The following is a 17,219-nucleotide window of genomic DNA, read 5'->3' as shown; positions in this document are numbered from 1 at the left end:
CAAGTAAGTCTGTAAGGAAGCAGACACCAGAAAACACGTTATCCCGACAGTAATTCAACAGTTAGCTACTACTAGCGATTATAATGGCTAGCTTGGTTAGCAGAAATCGCAAAATAGAAAACTTAGGTCTAGTTCACAGTGGACATTTTCAGCATAGCAGGGAAATCACTCGTGTAAACCATAAGAAAATAAGGAAAGAAAAAGTGGAAAAAATGCAGAAACACTGTAGTGTTAAAATGAACCACTTTACTTTTGCACAAGACATCCATAGAGTACAATTCCAATAGAAAAATAAAACCGCCTGCTTTGAAGCACATCTGAATGTTATTGCGCCTCTTTTCTAGAACCAACGCTCACAGTTCAGAGATGGATATCAAAGTGTTCATGTCTCTTTCAGGAGAACACACATTCATTGAACATATCTTTTGGTGACGTTTCCTTTTTTCAGAAAACAAGCCTGACGCTGCGACGCCCGTCACAGCAGAACATGGAAATCTGCAATTGGCGGCGCAGCAGTCGGTAGATACAGTCATGAGGTGCTGACAGCGAAAAGGTCCAAGGGAGGCAACCATGCATAGCCACGAGTTTGAGAAACCAGCAGAACCCAGTTAAATCAGCAAAATAAAAAGAACTACAAACTGAAGGTGTTTATTCATTGTAGATGTGGTTAAACAGCAGATTGGGACGATTTACAATGAAATTCTGTCTGAACCACGTGGAGCCCCTTCCCACCCTTTTCCATCCAAAATAAGTTTCTTTTAAATACAGTTTTCTTTCATGAAATCTCTTGCACATAAATAGCATCATTATTGCTCATTAGAAAAACAAAAATCTCAAACAAAAAAAAGGTCAGCTCACACATACTGGCATTGAAATCTACAATGTGGCATTTTATTGGCCATAACAAAGCTAAAGCAATGGCAAAGAGAAATGTTAGCAACTTCAAAGCTTTGTCATACTTAAAACCTTCTAGGTAAGAAATGTAACTCCTCAGAAACAAATCTATTGTACACACAAACTGAAGTCAAATTAACACAAGGGAACTAATTAATTTATACATGTACCTGGGAAACAGTAGGTCCAAATTAAACACAACCAAATTATGCTTGTTTAGTGAATATTTACAATTTTTAAGATAATCAGTGTTACAGAATAGCTTCATCTATTTTAAATGTGTCACTCATTCATCAGCACCATTTGTCTGGGACGTCTGAAGAAGAGCACCGACAACTTCATCAACAGACTCATTTTCTTCATCCTGAAAGAGGAAGAGGAACAATCAGTAATGCGACCACTTCCAGACACTGAGCCCTGACAGCAACTCCATATGTTCTTGTGTCTGAATAAGCTCCCTGGCCACTTTGATGGAGAGATCCTCCTGTGAAGGAGCAGTTGTGACAGAGAAAACCATGTGACTGGAGTTTAGAAAGTGTTGCAGATAAACTGTGATTGGCAGATTAGTGGGATTAAGAAGAGTGGAGAATAATTGAGAAACATGGTCATGTACAGCAGGAAGACATAATCAGAATTATGGGAACATTTCCACCTGATTCAAAGTAATATTGTAATGACAGAAAGAGACTAATTTAATGAATATCATCCTTAAATCAAATCACATTGTGACTCACATGAAATGTTACATAAATATCGTCTCTGAAGTTTGAAAACATGAGCGGACACTGGATCTACACCACATCAATAAAGGTAAACTGCTGTGCCAACAGGTTTTTTTTTTGTTTTGTTCTTAATATTTAGGCTTGTTGAACCACACATTTATGATGTTTTTCACTCTAACATATTGCAAATGCAGAGCTTTTGAAAAAAGGTGTTACAGATTTAATAATACCCTCCTTGAACTTGTATTGCTCACACAGGGAAACTACTGACATCAGCACAGTGCTGTAATGCTTCGGCTCCATTCTTAAAAGGCTGTAATAAGTTTTGCTGGTCACCAGATGTCACTATGATGCTCATTCTGAAATCATATCTTTTTTTTTTTTCAGCACAAATAGAAAGAAAACCCCAAAGCCTCATAAGGCTTCACCCGTCCATCGTTACTTTGATGTAAAATTCATGACCGCAGTCTTACGACAAGGTTGGAGCTAGTAACACTTCCACATTCATTTCATCACGGCACAAGTCTGAACTGAAAGCTGTCAGATCAACATAAGAGGCACAGTAACACGAGGTCAAACAGAGACACAATGCACCTCTGGTGCCTCCTTCTAACATCTCTGTAGTAAATGTATTCTCTAAATCACGGTCTCTCATGCACAAACTCAATTTAATCAACTAGGAGACACTATGAAAGAGTCCATTTCAATATGCTGAGGAGATACATTCTCATATCAGGTCAGTCCATAAACGTAGTTCTGTGTGATGCTATACAGAACACCTACTATATGCCTGAAAGACAAGATGCAACACACAGACACATGAAGGCGGCAATGTTTATGCACTGCATGTCTGAAAAGGGCTTATCAACTGAATTTGGAGTTTTTTTTAAAAGTGGTTCACCTTTTTCAGCACTGCCAGCAGTCCTTTGACGGATGACATCAAGGTGTTGGACGTTTTGATGATCTGGTCGTGGTAGGTCATCTTCTCCTCCTCCACCGCCTTCAGAGTCTGCTCCGTTTGGCTCAGAGTGCTTTTCACCTCCTCCAGCTCCCTGGACAAGGTTTTGTTGGCTTGCTCTAACTGTGCTTTCGCCTTTGCATCTTCATCTGGGATGAGACACAAGAACAAAGTCAGGTGGAGGACAAAGTGAGGGAAGGTCAATGATGAAGCACAGTGAGCATGTTTCTACTACTCAAACTTCATTGTTAACAGCACTTGAGAAAACCTTGGGGTTTGGAAAAACTGTCAACTTAATGGAGAACATCCTTGTGTTTAACATCAATCATAACCTGGTGTGGTCACCTGAGGGGTCCTTTGTTTCGAGGGCAGTGTGTTTAATAAGCATCCGAAACCATCCCCATGGTGGGAGATTTTAATTCTCTAATTACATTAAGTCCTTCAAATGTATTGTTGTAATGCTGATGATTTGTTCTGTCAGTTGTGTTTATTGTTTTTATTGCATCAGGATTATTTATTGGTGCGATGACAACAAATTTCCTGGCCTGGTGGGACAAGAATCTATAAAATGCTCTGTGGATCTGTACAGAACCTTCCAGCTCTTTTCTTCATAGCAATGAAAAATGAAAAACAATACTGCTGAATCTTGTCTTAACTATGCATAGGCAGTCAGTAACAATGTGCCAGTCCACGCTTCAACAGAAATCACAGCAGGAAGAATGCTGAATTTTGTGAGACTGGGCTTCATTTAGCAAAGCTCAAATTGAGCCAGATCATCGCCCAGACGGACTACTGACACAGAGTGTAGCTTGCAACTCATGAGACTTGGACATACTTTCCAAAGATAACATTATAAGATGGTTCAATTCATACCCATTTTGGCATCCTGCACCATCAGCTTCTGTTCTATCTCCTCTCTTGCTTTCTCACTCTTCTCCAGTTTCTGCATCATGCTGCCAATGTCGACCATGGCTCCATTGTACACGATCAGATTACCAGATTCACTGGCCTCTGCCTGAGCGCGAGCTTTTGGTGCAGGTAGCAGCCCTCGGTTACCTGACAGGAAGAGGGAAGAGTTTCAAAAAGAGGGAAACCATCTACAGCAGCTGTCTGCCATATCATAGCTGTGGCTTATTTTAAGAAACTTTCTTGGTCATCCTAGATTTAAAAAATGTGCATAATTGACTTTTAAAACATTGATGGGAACATTTCAACCATAAAGACCCATGTCACGTTACCTATGAGGTTTTCAATATGGGCTTCATTAAAGGAAGGAATGGGGTCATCCTTTCCCCTATCTGTCAGTTTACGGTAGTAACAAGACTCTCTGACCACTGGTTTGTTCAACAGCTTCTTTATCTGGAAAAAGACAAAAGTCAATATGAAAGATTATTTGTATGTAAACCTCCCCAGAGAGGAAAGTGAAAAACATCAGAGGGCAGGCGGTGAGAAAGCAAAAGGAGTAAGACAAAATCAGGGATGCACAGGCCCAGACACAAACCATAGACATAGTTAGACTTGTGTATGAGTGTGTGTGCTCACCTGAGCACGTGAAAGGTGCAATCCCAGTGTGTACAAGATCTCCTCCAAGTCCCTCTCCAGCAAATAGCCACAGTGGCTCTGGTCAAAGTAGACAAACGCCATGAGCAGCTCCTTGTTGTGTGTGACCATCTGCTTCTTCTCCTGGAGTAACAACAACCACGTTTATAATATCAATCGTTTACACTCCATCAACGTCTTAATAATATGCTGACAACAATAACCAACCAACCTTATCTTTAGAGGACCTCTCTTTAGACGACTTGCGGTCATCCTTGCGGTCTTTCCTGTCTCTGTCATTGGAGTCATCATCATCCTTGTCTAAGAAGTATCAATAGAAACATCAAGTTGGAAAGTGGAACACGGTTGAAGAAGTGCCAGGTCATCTTTAATCTTATCAGTATTACTTATTGCGTTTAATCAAAAGTGTACAAAAAAATCAAGCAACGTTTTTCCCCACTTTAAGCCTCAGAAACTGTGGAAATGTTATCCATCACAGGGTCAGCGTGGTGCATGGTTTCTCATCACTGGCTAAATCATACTGTGGGAAATTCAGAAATAATCTATTGGGTTATATTTCAAGACAAGGGCAGAGTGCTATACCATCGTAATCTTCATCATCTGCATCTTCAGCCTCCATGGGGTCATACTCTTCAGCATTGGCTGTGCTGCCATCATCTTCGTTCTCCTCTTCGTCTCGAGACAACTCCTTTTTCACAGTCTTTTCTTCGCTCTGATAAAAACAAGACAGAGCTGCATGAAAAACACATCATTTGTTTGAGCCAACGAGAGACTGAAAAGACAAGGTGCGTTTGAGAAGCTTACCTTCTTCTTCTCCTCCTCCTCATCTTTGGTCTTCTTTACTACTGGCTCTTCATTCTCCTCTTCTTTTTCCTTCTTTACTTCACGCTTTTCCGCCTCCCTCTTTTCTGCCTCCCTTTTGGCTTTCTTCTCCTTCTCCTTTTTTTCGTCTTTGACAGGAAAAGCGGCGAAGGCTTTATATATGCGGTAGCCAAAGTCTCTCTGTAGCATTTCGTTAAATAGCTCAGCAAATAGGGAAACCTGGTTTGTGAGAGATTAAACAGATTCAGTTGATTTACTACTGAACGTGTGCACTGGAGACTTTTTTCATTTTCAGCAGAAACCAAATGCTGTGACCAGCAAGTCTCACCTCAAAAGAGTGCTCCTTGTTGTCTTCCAGCCTGTAGTCCAGCAGCACACTCAGAGACATGACACTGCAGTCAAATTTGCCATTCTTGGCTGCCCAATTGGGGTGAACAAGGACGGTCGGCTCGTCAGGGAGGATGTAGCGTCTTTCTCTCCGCTGGCGCTCAACCTCCTCCAGCCTCTTCCTTTCCTCCTCCTAACAGAGATGAATATTTCAGTTAGAAGAGCGTTTCGGATGAAATTTGTGATAATTCTTATTTCTTAAAAGGTTTTAGAACATTGGAAAAAATGAGAAAACTGTTGAATGTAATAACTGCCTCTCAATAACAACTGCATATCTGCTTTGTCCAATAAAAGGACACATCCACATTAGTGTTATCACAATAAAACAAGTCTCATATCATTAAACGTCATTCCTACAATTCTTTCTTAAATAAAATTCTCTGTACCTCTCTGTCTTCCTCAGTCCGAGATGGCTCCTCTTCCTCTGGAATTTTGCTTTCTGGTTTCTCGGGCTCCTTGGACTCCTCCACCTGCTCCTCCACCTTCAGCTGCTTGGTGAGGCGAGCTATCAGCTGCGACTTCAACCCCTTCGAGCTTAGGGAGCGACAATCAAGCTCCTTACGCAGGTCATTTACCTAAAAGGGAAGAAAATAGGGCCGTGGGAAATGCACAATTAATATATTACCAGGTCCAAAGATAATTCTAAATTAATTCCTTGTCTGTCAGCTCTACCAGTGCTTAGACTTACTTACCTTCATTGATTTCGGGTCAAGTTTAGCCCAGTGAGTGGGAGTACTAACGTCCTTTGAGTCACCATCGTCCTTCTCCTCTTCCTCCTTGACAGGAAATCATGAAGATAGAGACAGGCAGAGAGAGAAAGAGGTGGGATAGCAAACAGTCAGCGTACCACTTAGGACCTGAGTGAACTTTAAAGTTGATCCGTGCAAGAAGCAAGGTCACATCTGTCTTTCATTGTCTCGTCCTAGTGAGCTCTCGACTGTGCTTAAGTCCACTGCTACTGAAGCGTACACAGGGAAGCTCTCTAGCTCTTATAAAAACCAACAGAAATGCCCCCCAGCTGCCAATCAATCAATCTGTGGAACACAAAAAAAGGTAAAAATCAATGAGAGGTGTGTCCAAAAGGTGTGTCGGTACATCAGGTGAACTGAAGCTGGTCTCCAAACGGAGTGAGGATAGGGTGGCCCTACCATGGTCTATGACTGGGGTATTGGGTATTGCCATTTGTGGGTTTAATACACCTACGTCAGATAGGAGCCATTTGTCCTTCTGTCCAACCAACTGCCCTGGAAAAACCAAATTCTACATATAGTCCAAATGCGAGTGTAGAATCCAACAACAAGAACAGGCAAGAAGCAGGACTTGGGGGAGGTTCTCTTTTCAAAGTCAGACAATATCAAATTGATGTGAAAAATCATATAAAAACACACATTTCTACAACAAATAGATTATTTAGACGCAACTGACTCTACAGATTCCAGCGGTAAGAAATCATTCAGATTCCAGTGGGTCAAATCTGAAAAATGATTTGAAATCATTATTACTCCAATTTGTAAGCACCCAAATTCAAAGCAGTTTAAGAAAGAATAAAGTAATGCAAAATGAAATGCCAGAGTTTACATGACTTAATACACTCAGATTAGCACGAAATTATGAGGTGTTTGAGGTGCTGGAAGCTGTTTTATCAGTTGCGATCAGGGCCTACACAACACAACCTAGTCTCACTGCTTCCACTGTATGTGTCTGCTGGTTGTGAGGGAAGGTGGATGTGCTGATGGAGGAATGGAGGAGTTGGAGCAGAGGAGAAAGGGACAGTTGGAGGAGTAAACAGAGGAAGCCTAGGTGACGTTGGGTGGAACAATAATCTGCCTGTGTTGGTGTCTGTCTGCGTGGCTGGTGAGGTGTGCTTTGTGTCTGATGTGTATCTGGGCTTTGTTTTTTGTAATTCCTGTGCCTTCCTGTGAGAATCGGAAATGAGAAGAGAGGGATTAGCGGTTCAGTGCCTGTTCTCCATCCGCCTCCTTTCGCTCGGCCGACAGCTTCTCAGCCAGCTGCTCCCGGAGTCGCCGTGACAGCACCTCCCACTCTGAGCGGGTAGGAAGACAATGCCAAACATCCGGAAGAAACAAAACCACTGTCTCCACATGAGCAGGGACTGTCCGCCCCTTGTGTGTCTCCTCCGGCCGATGATAGCGAATCTCTGCAAAACGATACCTGTCGCAAAGGAAGAAGGTGCATTGGAAAGAAACATTCTGGTCAGGGCACAGTATAAAAGACGAGCCTTGCTAAGGCAAGCCTTCTACAACTACTCCCTCCCATGAGGTCACTGAATGATTGTACACATCATTACATTGACCCCTGTCCCACACAACACGCAGCATAGACAATTGGACCCCGTCTGCAGCTCTCCAACTGTTGTCACAGGTTACGGCAGCCATATTGAGAAAGTTGACAAGACAATCACAGAAAATAAATCACACCCCCAAATTCATTCCCATTATAGCTTCAGCTAATTATAGATGAGTGTTCCACATTTAACCTAGATTACACTTAGCGCACTACATTAGGGTTGTGCAAAGAGAGACAGAATCAACAGGACAGTGAAAGCCAGTTAAATATGTAAGATATTTAACAAAGAGAACAAAAAAAAAAAGGAAAAGTAATGAGTGTCTTCTGGTCCAGGCTACTGCTTCTTCCAGCCACAGTCCATGCGTTTGGTTTTTCATCACAATGAAATATGCATATATGTGTATAGAGAGTGTGACAGAAAGAGAGAGCCAAGACAACAACACACAAAAGGCCAAAAAGAACACTGCACAAACACAATAAATAATAAGAATAAATTATAAGTAGCAAATTAACAACACAATAATCATTAATACAAACAAAGAAACAAAAAGTATTACTCAACATGTCCAGGATAAGATTTAGTATAGAGGTAGTAACATTATGCAGCATATAATATTTACTCAATTTGGGATTTTGATACCAGCAGAGTTAACAGGCTTAAATAGAAACGCAATTGATGAGAAAAATATATGCTGATGATAATAATAGCTCTTACCACTGAGTGCACAGACTAAGGTCTATGCCTGTGAGTGCCTTGCAACAGCGTATGGCTGTCTTTATAAGGACTGAAGGATCCTTCTCTGGGTCAGCTCCATCCAGAGAGGGAGACCAGTGACCACCAATGGCCATGGCCTCATCTTTACCTCTCATTCCCACCAAAAACTATAGGAGAAAGACAGACAGGCGGAAAGAAGAGCCACAGTACAATAGGTTAGATGGAAATGAGAAGGACCACATGAGTAAGGGGTGTGGAGAGAGGAAAAAGCCAAGAAAGTTATTCAAACAGGGGAGCCAACATCAGTTAAGATTCTTCCACATTGTGAGTACTCAGCAATGGAATAGGACAATTACATCACTGTCAGCTCATGCACATGGTAAAAGCATGTGAAGTGTGTGATGTACCTTAATGAGTCTAGCAGGATGTTGGAAGGAGTCTTTGACTTCCTGAGTGTCCTCTGCCAGAGCACAGGACTTGTGATAGAGCTCCTCTATACTGGGGTTAGCCAGTAGCATCACCTGAAACATAAGGAGAAGGCATTAAAGTTATAATCCTTAAAACACTCATGAAATCAAACTTCTTTTTGACACTATTTATCAAGTGCCTTTTCTTTCTCCAGTAGCCATTTGTGTATTACATTCTGTAATTATTTCTCTGTACAGCAGTTATCTTTGATAGAGTCTGTCATTCCATTCATTGTAGTAGATTCAGACTGCCTACCAAAGCACCAAGAATTCACATGAACATTTATGCAGATAATCCATCTTAATTTCATCTAACTGATAACAGCCTCACTGTTTACTGTCTGTATACTTAGTCTCACTCTGAGCTATACTGTAACAGAGCTGTATAAAGTCATGTCTAAAGCAATGAACTAACAACCGTGTGACCATTCATAAAATCTACGACACAAGACAACAATCTTTTGGCAGAACTGGAACAAGGAAGCGCAGCCACAACAAGCTGTTACATGATGACTTGTGGCTTCACACTTCCAACTCCTCAGATGACTAATTTTATCGTGCCCTGCTATTGTGTCCTCACATGCGCAACATAAAATCATTATCATTAACAGTCCGATACCTTAGCACTGTAGGTGTGGTTGGCATCTGGAGGGTCCAACACAGCGGTATTTTTGACTAGAGGATCCACCTCTTTGTGCAAGATGTGGAAGTTACAGGCGTTACTAAACTGGAAGGGTCTTGTCAGAGGGAAGGCATCCACCCAGGTGAAGACTGCATCAAAGAAGTCGCTGGGAATGTAGAGGTTCTGATAGCGCCTTCTCAGCTCCATCATGTCACAACTGGAACTGGAGAACCAACAGAGGACAGTTAATACCCCCACAACACAAACTAGTGCATACTGTTTGTGTTGTCATCACACCACGGACGTGTTGATACAGTGATCGGTTTCCACTGAAAAGATTGCACTCACCCATCTAAACTGAACTTGGAAAACTGGACAGTGTAGCGAGGAACCACCCTGCGAGGCCGTCGAGGTGAGCGGTCACGTCTCGGAGAGCGGTCTCTGGAACGTTTGCGTGCAGGTGAGCGTTCTCTTGATCTTCTGCGCTCACGGTCTCTGTCTCGACTGAAGAATTGAGGAAAAACACACAATTAATAACTCATGCATGCTGCATGTTTTAGGAACAAATATCAGATTATCTCAGGTAATATGTATCGCCGTCTCACCTGCGTTCCTCTTTACTCCTTAGGATGAGCTCAGGGCCTCGATCATTGCGACTCGGGAAACGAGGTGGGGGCTCAATTCGTCGGACAGGCTGCGGCTGTGGCATCATTCTAACTGGGGGCTGAAGCAGACCGCCGGGAAACACATCTAGAGACAGGGGAAATCATGCAAAGCACAAGCTTGTTTAACCACTCAACATACCACAAACACAGCTATGATTTTGTGGTCAATGTTGTGCCAAAACAGCTTAAAAGACAGTGGTGATCTTCACTGCTGTATGTCCAATACTGGACGAAAGTAATTTCACTGACAAGTAATTTACCTTTGGGTGGAGGCTGTGGAAGCAGAGGCTGAGGAGGGTTCTGGAGGAGAGGGGCCAAAGAGGCAGCAGACAGCTGAGCCTGCAGGAGGGAAGGAGGTGGACCCTGGGCCGGAACATTGAATGTGTTTGGGGGAGGTAGTGACTGCAGAATGGTGGGGGCTGCCTTCATCATGTTAGGGGCTTGAGGCTGGCTCTAGAGAAAAAGGGAAAAACAAAAAAAACTGAGGTGAGCATGTATGAAGACGAATATGGAACAATCTTAAGTTATCATGCCCATGACTGCTCAACAAATAACAAGATGAACTGAGCGAAAACTTGGTCAGTGGCTGCTTGAAAGAAAGAAGCTGGGAAAAAGGTCTGAATGTCTGTGTGAATAAAAGAACTGTAGAAATCTTATCAGGTGTCCTAATGAAAGAATACCTGGTGTGAAACAAAATTTCAACACCCGAGGGTTGTTCTGGTTCAGCTTAGTTTTGTCAGTTAGTTGAAGCTAACAAAAGTAATAATGCAGGTTTTGACCTGTTTGAAGCAAAAGACAAACTTTCATGTTTATCAAACTTTTTTCAGTGAAGAAAGTATGAGGCACTGCTTACCAACAAAAGATAATGGTGAAAGCTACATTTTTGAAGAGGATCAGTAAACCTCTACTGTCTCATATAAGATTATGTGATCTCCTTTATAAAGTACATGTCAAACGTTTGATGCCTGGCTAACTTCAATATGTTAACACTGCCGGGAGTTAACACTAACAAAAATGTGTCGCCGTCTCACTTTTTTTTTCCCTGAACTGTAGGAAAGTACAACTCGTTCTGCTTAATCAATCACATGCTGCATGTAAGAACATTTATGATTGAGCTGCTTATTCTAAGGATAATTTAGTGAGTAGACAAGTTGAGCATCATGCTCATCAAAGGATGGCACCGAGGTAAAACCTGTCCCTCAAGCCGAAGAAGGGTCACTTGAACCAAAAGGCGACACTACCAGCACATTCAGAAACATTAACTCAACTTCAATTGCCGTTATGAATATTTCAAAAGTCTCACTGCTATTTAAGGCACTGATTCAGTTGGTGAGGTACTGACCTGAATGGTACTACTTCAAATCAAGTAGTTTTAACAAAAATTACTGTAACCCAACACAAAATCTCAATATACTTTGACAAGGAGTTCTACAGGTTTAATAAATGCTTGCTGGAAATGTAATTTATTTATAGCAGCTTTTCTTGAAGTCCCTGTCATCTGCAATGTCCCCTGTAGAGAGATTTACTGATTTAAATATTAAGGAGGGAAAGAAAGAATGAAAGATAGAAACTGAGCAGGGAGAAAGACCAAAAACAGTGTGAGTCATGGCTAGGGGGTTACATTTTGTCTGTTGTCCGCAGTGGAGTGCATGTCTGAGAAGCGCAGCTGCATCCCTGGCTCATTGTAAAGGCTGCCGAGCTGTGGGGAAGCTTGAGGTAAAGGCTGAGGCTGCTGCTGATGCTAGGAGGGATTGAGAACACAACAGTCAATAAAAGACAGAGAGATACAGGGACAAGATTAAATCTGAAAGGAAAAAAAAACAACAAAAAACTTGAATATATTAGGATTCTCCTCTGGCTAAGCCAGGTGAACTGTCCAGGATTTAAAATGAACCTGTGGATCTCACTTTTGGATATCCAAAAATTCAAACAGATATGTTGTCAATTTATCCATATCATGCAGTTTCGGTCAGAGGCAAGTCAGCAAGTGTTCCAATGTTTAATCAGATCAATAGGCCCATGGCTGAAATTAACTGAAGCAAACAGACACACAGAGTGTTAAGAAAACATCTCCCGCCTTTGCAGGGGCTAGACTGGGGACATTGTTTGGGAACCAACGTACACACAATGTCACTATCAGTGACAAAAAGCTATTGTGATTATCATTATACAGTAAGTATAAATCAATTAAATCTTTTCTGAGCAAAAAAGCCAAATAAAGTACGTCTTCACCTTGTAGTAGCAGAACAGGGCAACTTCAAAACCATGAATAGTGTTGCGTTTATAATGATATCAAAAATCAATAACTGAAAGAAAACTCAGTTTGTATTCATGTGCTCAACAATGCTATCCTTTCTTTCCTGGGTGGCTGAATGTAATCTCTGAGTGTTCTTACCGACTGGTTTGCTAGCTGAGGTAAGGTCTGGATGCGCTGGGCGTTCCACTTGAAGGGCATGTTTGGGTTGTACACAGCTTCCACTAGGACCCTGTCACCCACCTGAGGAGTCTTCCCTTTCACAGCACTGAAAATTTACAACACTACATTCAGACATCTCTGAACATCTCTATGCCATGCAACATCAGTTTAAGGTTGAAAAATGTACAGGTATCCTTCGGAACTATGAACTATCACCCAAATAATGGCTTGGGAAATAATGTGGGCAGGGTCACGCTGGCATGAGCACTATCAATGTAACACATACAGTGAAGAAACAATAGCTAATAAAATTCAGAGTGTCAAATCATTCCACCAACACGTTCATACAAGAAATACGTTCTCTCACCTTAGCTGAAAGAAGACATCTTCATCTACAAAGCCAAATGTGTCATGTAGTTTGTTGACAACACCAGTGAAGACTCGCTGCTTCTGTGGCTGCGTCTGCTGTTGGTGGCTTGAACGTGGTGTTGGGTAGGACACAGTAATCTGGGCTGTCTGCTGGGGGTTGGACAGACTTAGGCTGGTGGGCAACGCAACGGGGGGCTGAGGGCCGGGAAAAGAAAGTTGCATGTCTAAATCTAATCAATACCATAACCATACTCAAGCAAGAATGAAAAATGAAGATATTTTGATAGCAAATCAAAACATGGATTCTTCTCCCGTAGAGAAACTAAACACAACACCATAAAGAAACTGGAGGATAACCATCTTAGTCTGGTTATCTACGCAAACATTTGACCATTTATATTCATTTATATTTTGTTCAGCCTCGGATGGAGTACTGTTCTGAGGTAATCCTGACAAGAAGTATTTCAAACCACTGTAGTTTTGATGTGAGATCAAACATTGAACAGAGAATGAAGAAAAACTACACAGACAGTTTGTGGTATATCCTCCCTCTCCCTCAATATATGCTGGAATAGGCTCCATCCCCTTGTGACCCTGAACATGATACGCATGTAAAAATGGATATACACCAGGGAAAATGTACGAGATGTTTGATGAAAGCCATTCAACACCAGTGACGAGCATTAATTAGCATCTTTGAAATAATTAAAAAAGATTGCAAATTTATGTATGCTTTTGTATTACCTGAGAAAGCAGTGCCTGTTGAGGCTGTGGAAGCTGTAGAGAAAGAAGAAACACAGAAAATACCAAGAGTGAAATTTACTGCTGTGCGACATGACCCGTGCTAATTTTCTCCAACCACACTTCAGTTTTCTGCTTTGACACATCAATCTATGTGAGGCCAAGACAAATCTATACATAAAGTGTAACGCTCATGTAATTTATATGTCTAATGGCGCATTTCCATTACACAGTTCCAGCTCTACTCGACTCGGTTCTACTCTACTCTACTTGGTTTGGTTGAGTTTCCATTACAATTGTGTACTTAATAGTACCTCCTCAATGTAGGGTCGTCATACCATGGCTGCGCGAAACTGCCATGACGTCAATTTGTACGCAACGCAAACAGAGCCGACAAACAATGGAGGACATCGAGGCGATGTTGTATTTGCTGCTCAGTTTGTAGCTTTTTGTCACACACAAAGCAAGAGAAGAAACCCAGAAAAGGCTTCAGGCTGTAAGGCAGAACACTGATATTTTACGAGCAGCCATTTCCCTCGAGTGAGAATAAAGAATAAAGTCAGCGGTTGCTGTTGCCCGGCGTTACAATGGAGGGGGCGGGATTGTTTTTCCGGTGTTGGACGTCGCAGACCAGTGACGACACTCTCCAGCCAATCAGTGTCCGACAGGCTGTTGACATCACACATATAGTATCGCTTCTACTCACTTGGAACCTCGCCAGAGCAGGTACAAAAAATAGTATCGGGTACCAGGTACTATCCCTAATGGAAACACAAAACAACCGGGTAGAGTCGAGTCGAGCCGCACTAGTGGAAATGTGGCATAAGCTAACCAATATGTTATCCAGGGTTAGTGTGAGCAGAGGGCTATTCAAAATAAGATGTGATAGGATGACATGTGAAGCAAAATGAGTCTGTGTTTCACCTGATGAGGTACATTGTACAGTTGCTGTTGGGGGGGTTGCTGGGGGGGCTGCTGCTGTTGCTGTTGTTGCTGCTGTTGTTGTTGTTGTTGCTGTTGCTGCTGCTGTTGTTGCTGATACTGCTGGAGGGCTGTATTAATCTGAGACTATATAAATTACAAGGAACATGGGAGAGATAGCAGTTGATCAAACACTGGGACATGTGGCAAAGGCAAGATGTATAGATTGCTGAGTGTGCTTAAGACTCTCACTGTGACTGACCTGCTGTAGTGCTGCAGCAGCAGCTGCTGCAGCTTGCTGCTGCAGGGCTGCAGTTTGCTGAGACAGCTGATAGTTTGCAGCAGACTGGTTGCTGAGAGAGACTGCAGCCAAGGCTGACTGCTGAGAGTAAACAGAGGGAGATGCTCCCAGAAGAGACGGCTGCTGCACACCAAGAGCTGTACAGAGGGAAAATAAGGAACGTGATTCAGAGAGGTGTGGAAGAAACACTGAATGAGGAGCACTGGTGTAGAATAAGACATTGCATCATGGTATGATGAAATGGGTAAAAGGCAATGAGGAAAATCCCAGATAAAGGAGTACAGCCCAGAACGTCTGCTTTGCTTTACTCACAGTGCAGGCTGCTGAGGTCAAGAGACTGTCCCGAGTGGCCCGGTTGGGACACCGCTGTGGCGGCAAACTGAGTTGCCCACGGCGGATTCTTCTGTCCCCCGAATTGGGCCATGACTCGCTTAGGTTAAGGGCAGGAAATCTGCTCACCAGGCCGATGTTTGTTACTAAAAATAAAACAAAGGCAAAAAAAAAACAATTCTAAAATGCCACATAACTGACAAACTTGAACTATACCCAAATATTGCGGTACAAAATTGAAATTATAAGAAATTCCATGAAATTACATCGAATTGCCCATTGTTTACTTTGCAATGCGGTAGGTTACATCAACAGCCGTGTGTGCATTTGCAGCCAAACGTAGTCTGGACGTGTTGTGTTTTCTTGCATGTTCATACACCAAAAAGTTACATGCCCCCTTTCCCTTAGGTACTGATTTTTTCCCAAAGGTTTCAGGGTGAACTGAGTTCAGAGCAGCATGTATACATGCATACAGTGCATCTGTTGCACACCAGTGTTGGAAGAAATGTCCCTTTTACAACCTTCTGGAAAAGAAATGCAAATCAATGAGGGTGCACATTTTGGTTAATAGATTATCATTGCTCTATCTGACCTTTAATTGTCAATGGAGAGTCCAATCCAGTGTGGGATCAATAAAGTCTTACCTTATATCAGCACAATCTCATCCGTAATAATGCAGTTTCCTATGCAATGTGTGTAAAACTACAGTTATTGCCATGCTGACAGGTTTCATTGTTCATCTGTGCTACTTTATTGTGCACGTTCTCTAAACTAATTTACATTAGTTAGGATTAAAACACTTAGGGCGAATAACATGTGAATTTATGCAAGGTTTGTTTTGGTTTGTTTGTTTTTTTCAAGAAAAGCCGCAGCAGTGTAGAAGTCAGTGAATAAATGTAATCTTCGATAAACATAACGGCACAAATATTGCAAATAAAAACTCCAAATATACAGCATTTACCCTAATACTGTATAACGTGAGAGACTGTTTAAGTTACTAAATAACCCCCCACAGTATGAGTATATATGTCAAATTCCGCTGTCAAATGGAATATCAAAACTGTTTTAAGCAGTACAAAGGTGACACTGATAAGTTATATCATGAATGCGATAACTTACATGCTAGAGCATACATTCGCTAAAATTTGAAAGCACGTTCACACGGCTAGCATGCTGTTTACAGTGACTGGACAAACCATACCAACCTTTAACTTTAGCTTACGTTAGTTCCTAAGGTTATTTTACAATAATTTCACACCATTAGCCTAACACGAGGGACAGAAATGAACAACGAAACAATTTTGCGCTTCGAGAGAGCACATAAGTTCCTCGTGCGCGACAATTAAAAAAGAAATCATTTGATTTCTCAGTATTTTTTGTCACTGCTGACACAGCAAACACAGCAAATCTCAACGGCAGTTTGGCTAACGTTAGCCCCTTTAACTGACAGTGGGCTAGCCCAGGCGGCTAGCTAATATTTTACGCCTGTCTAGCAAGCCTAATGCAGCTATTGTTGTAGAACAGCAGCTAACTAAGGCTTCAATTTACTATGGCTTCGTCTACATTATTTACGCGTGTCCTGTTTAGCTACCACCACATAAAAACACGGCATGACTACTGTAAGAGATACAGTGGCTAAACCTAGAGCTAACACTTAGCATTCGCACATCGTTAGCTTTGTTGCAGATTAGCCTCGTGCTGGATTTGTTACCGAAAGCGAGGCCCGATTTTATATTCGCTGGCAGTTAGCATTGAATGGACAATGTTTTTGAAGCATAAATCACATCGTCACAAGTGGCAGCAACTCTCCTGTATGCAATTAATACGTGCAGTTCAGTTTTGCTTTAAAAGTTTAACCTAACCAACGTTGCAAGGTTTGGATTAAAACATTGTCAACACTGCTTACCGCTGTCCCCTGCGCCGGCCAATGTAGACATGAACCGCGCGTGCGCGGTATGTAGCGTATCAACCGTGCTCCAACTAAGATAAAACGGCTTATCTGTATTTAGTTGTCAAATACAC

The 17,219-nt window shown here is 42.0% G+C and overlaps 1 protein-coding gene across 1 annotated transcript; it reads right to left on the bottom strand.

The window, feature by feature from the left end:
- Positions 1-226: 226 nt before the first annotated feature.
- Positions 227-17,154, bottom strand: ccar1 (cell division cycle and apoptosis regulator 1). Its single transcript, XM_070977420.1, has 26 exons — positions 17,104-17,154; positions 15,180-15,343; positions 14,829-15,004; positions 14,570-14,713; positions 13,649-13,681; positions 12,903-13,099; positions 12,515-12,641; positions 11,741-11,860; positions 10,380-10,572; positions 10,060-10,204; positions 9,803-9,958; positions 9,452-9,677; positions 8,773-8,886; positions 8,366-8,532; positions 7,305-7,515; positions 6,036-6,119; positions 5,730-5,918; positions 5,285-5,476; positions 4,939-5,175; positions 4,717-4,846; positions 4,346-4,434; positions 4,117-4,257; positions 3,813-3,933; positions 3,448-3,630; positions 2,518-2,723; positions 227-1,258 (listed from the first exon to the last, which is right to left on the bottom strand). The coding sequence occupies exons 2-26, from the start codon at positions 15,289-15,291 to the stop codon at positions 1,181-1,183; spliced, it is 3,771 nt and encodes a 1,256-aa protein (XP_070833521.1). The 5' UTR covers positions 15,292-15,343; positions 17,104-17,154; the 3' UTR covers positions 227-1,180.
- Positions 17,155-17,219: the final 65 nt, after the last annotated feature.

Source organism: Chaetodon trifascialis, chromosome 13 (genome assembly GCF_039877785.1).
Source record: "Chaetodon trifascialis isolate fChaTrf1 chromosome 13, fChaTrf1.hap1, whole genome shotgun sequence".
Classification (NCBI taxonomy): domain Eukaryota; kingdom Metazoa; phylum Chordata; class Actinopteri; order Chaetodontiformes; family Chaetodontidae; genus Chaetodon; species Chaetodon trifascialis.
The sequence above is the reverse complement of the archived record's forward strand: the minus strand, read 5'-3'. Positions and strand labels throughout refer to the sequence as shown.

Excerpts from the sequence above, each read along its gene's own strand:
- ccar1 (XM_070977420.1), bottom strand. The coding sequence starts at position 15,291 with ATGGCCCAATTCGGGGGACAGAAGAATCCGCCGTGGGCAACTCAGTTT. Across the intron at positions 12,642-12,902 it reads GATGTCTTCTTTCAGCTAAG|TGCTGTGAAAGGGAAGACTC; the intron begins GTGAGAGAACGT and ends GTAAATTTTCAG. Across the intron at positions 3,631-3,812 it reads CCATATTGAAAACCTCATAG|GTAACCGAGGGCTGCTACCT; the intron begins GTAACGTGACAT and ends TCTTCCTGTCAG.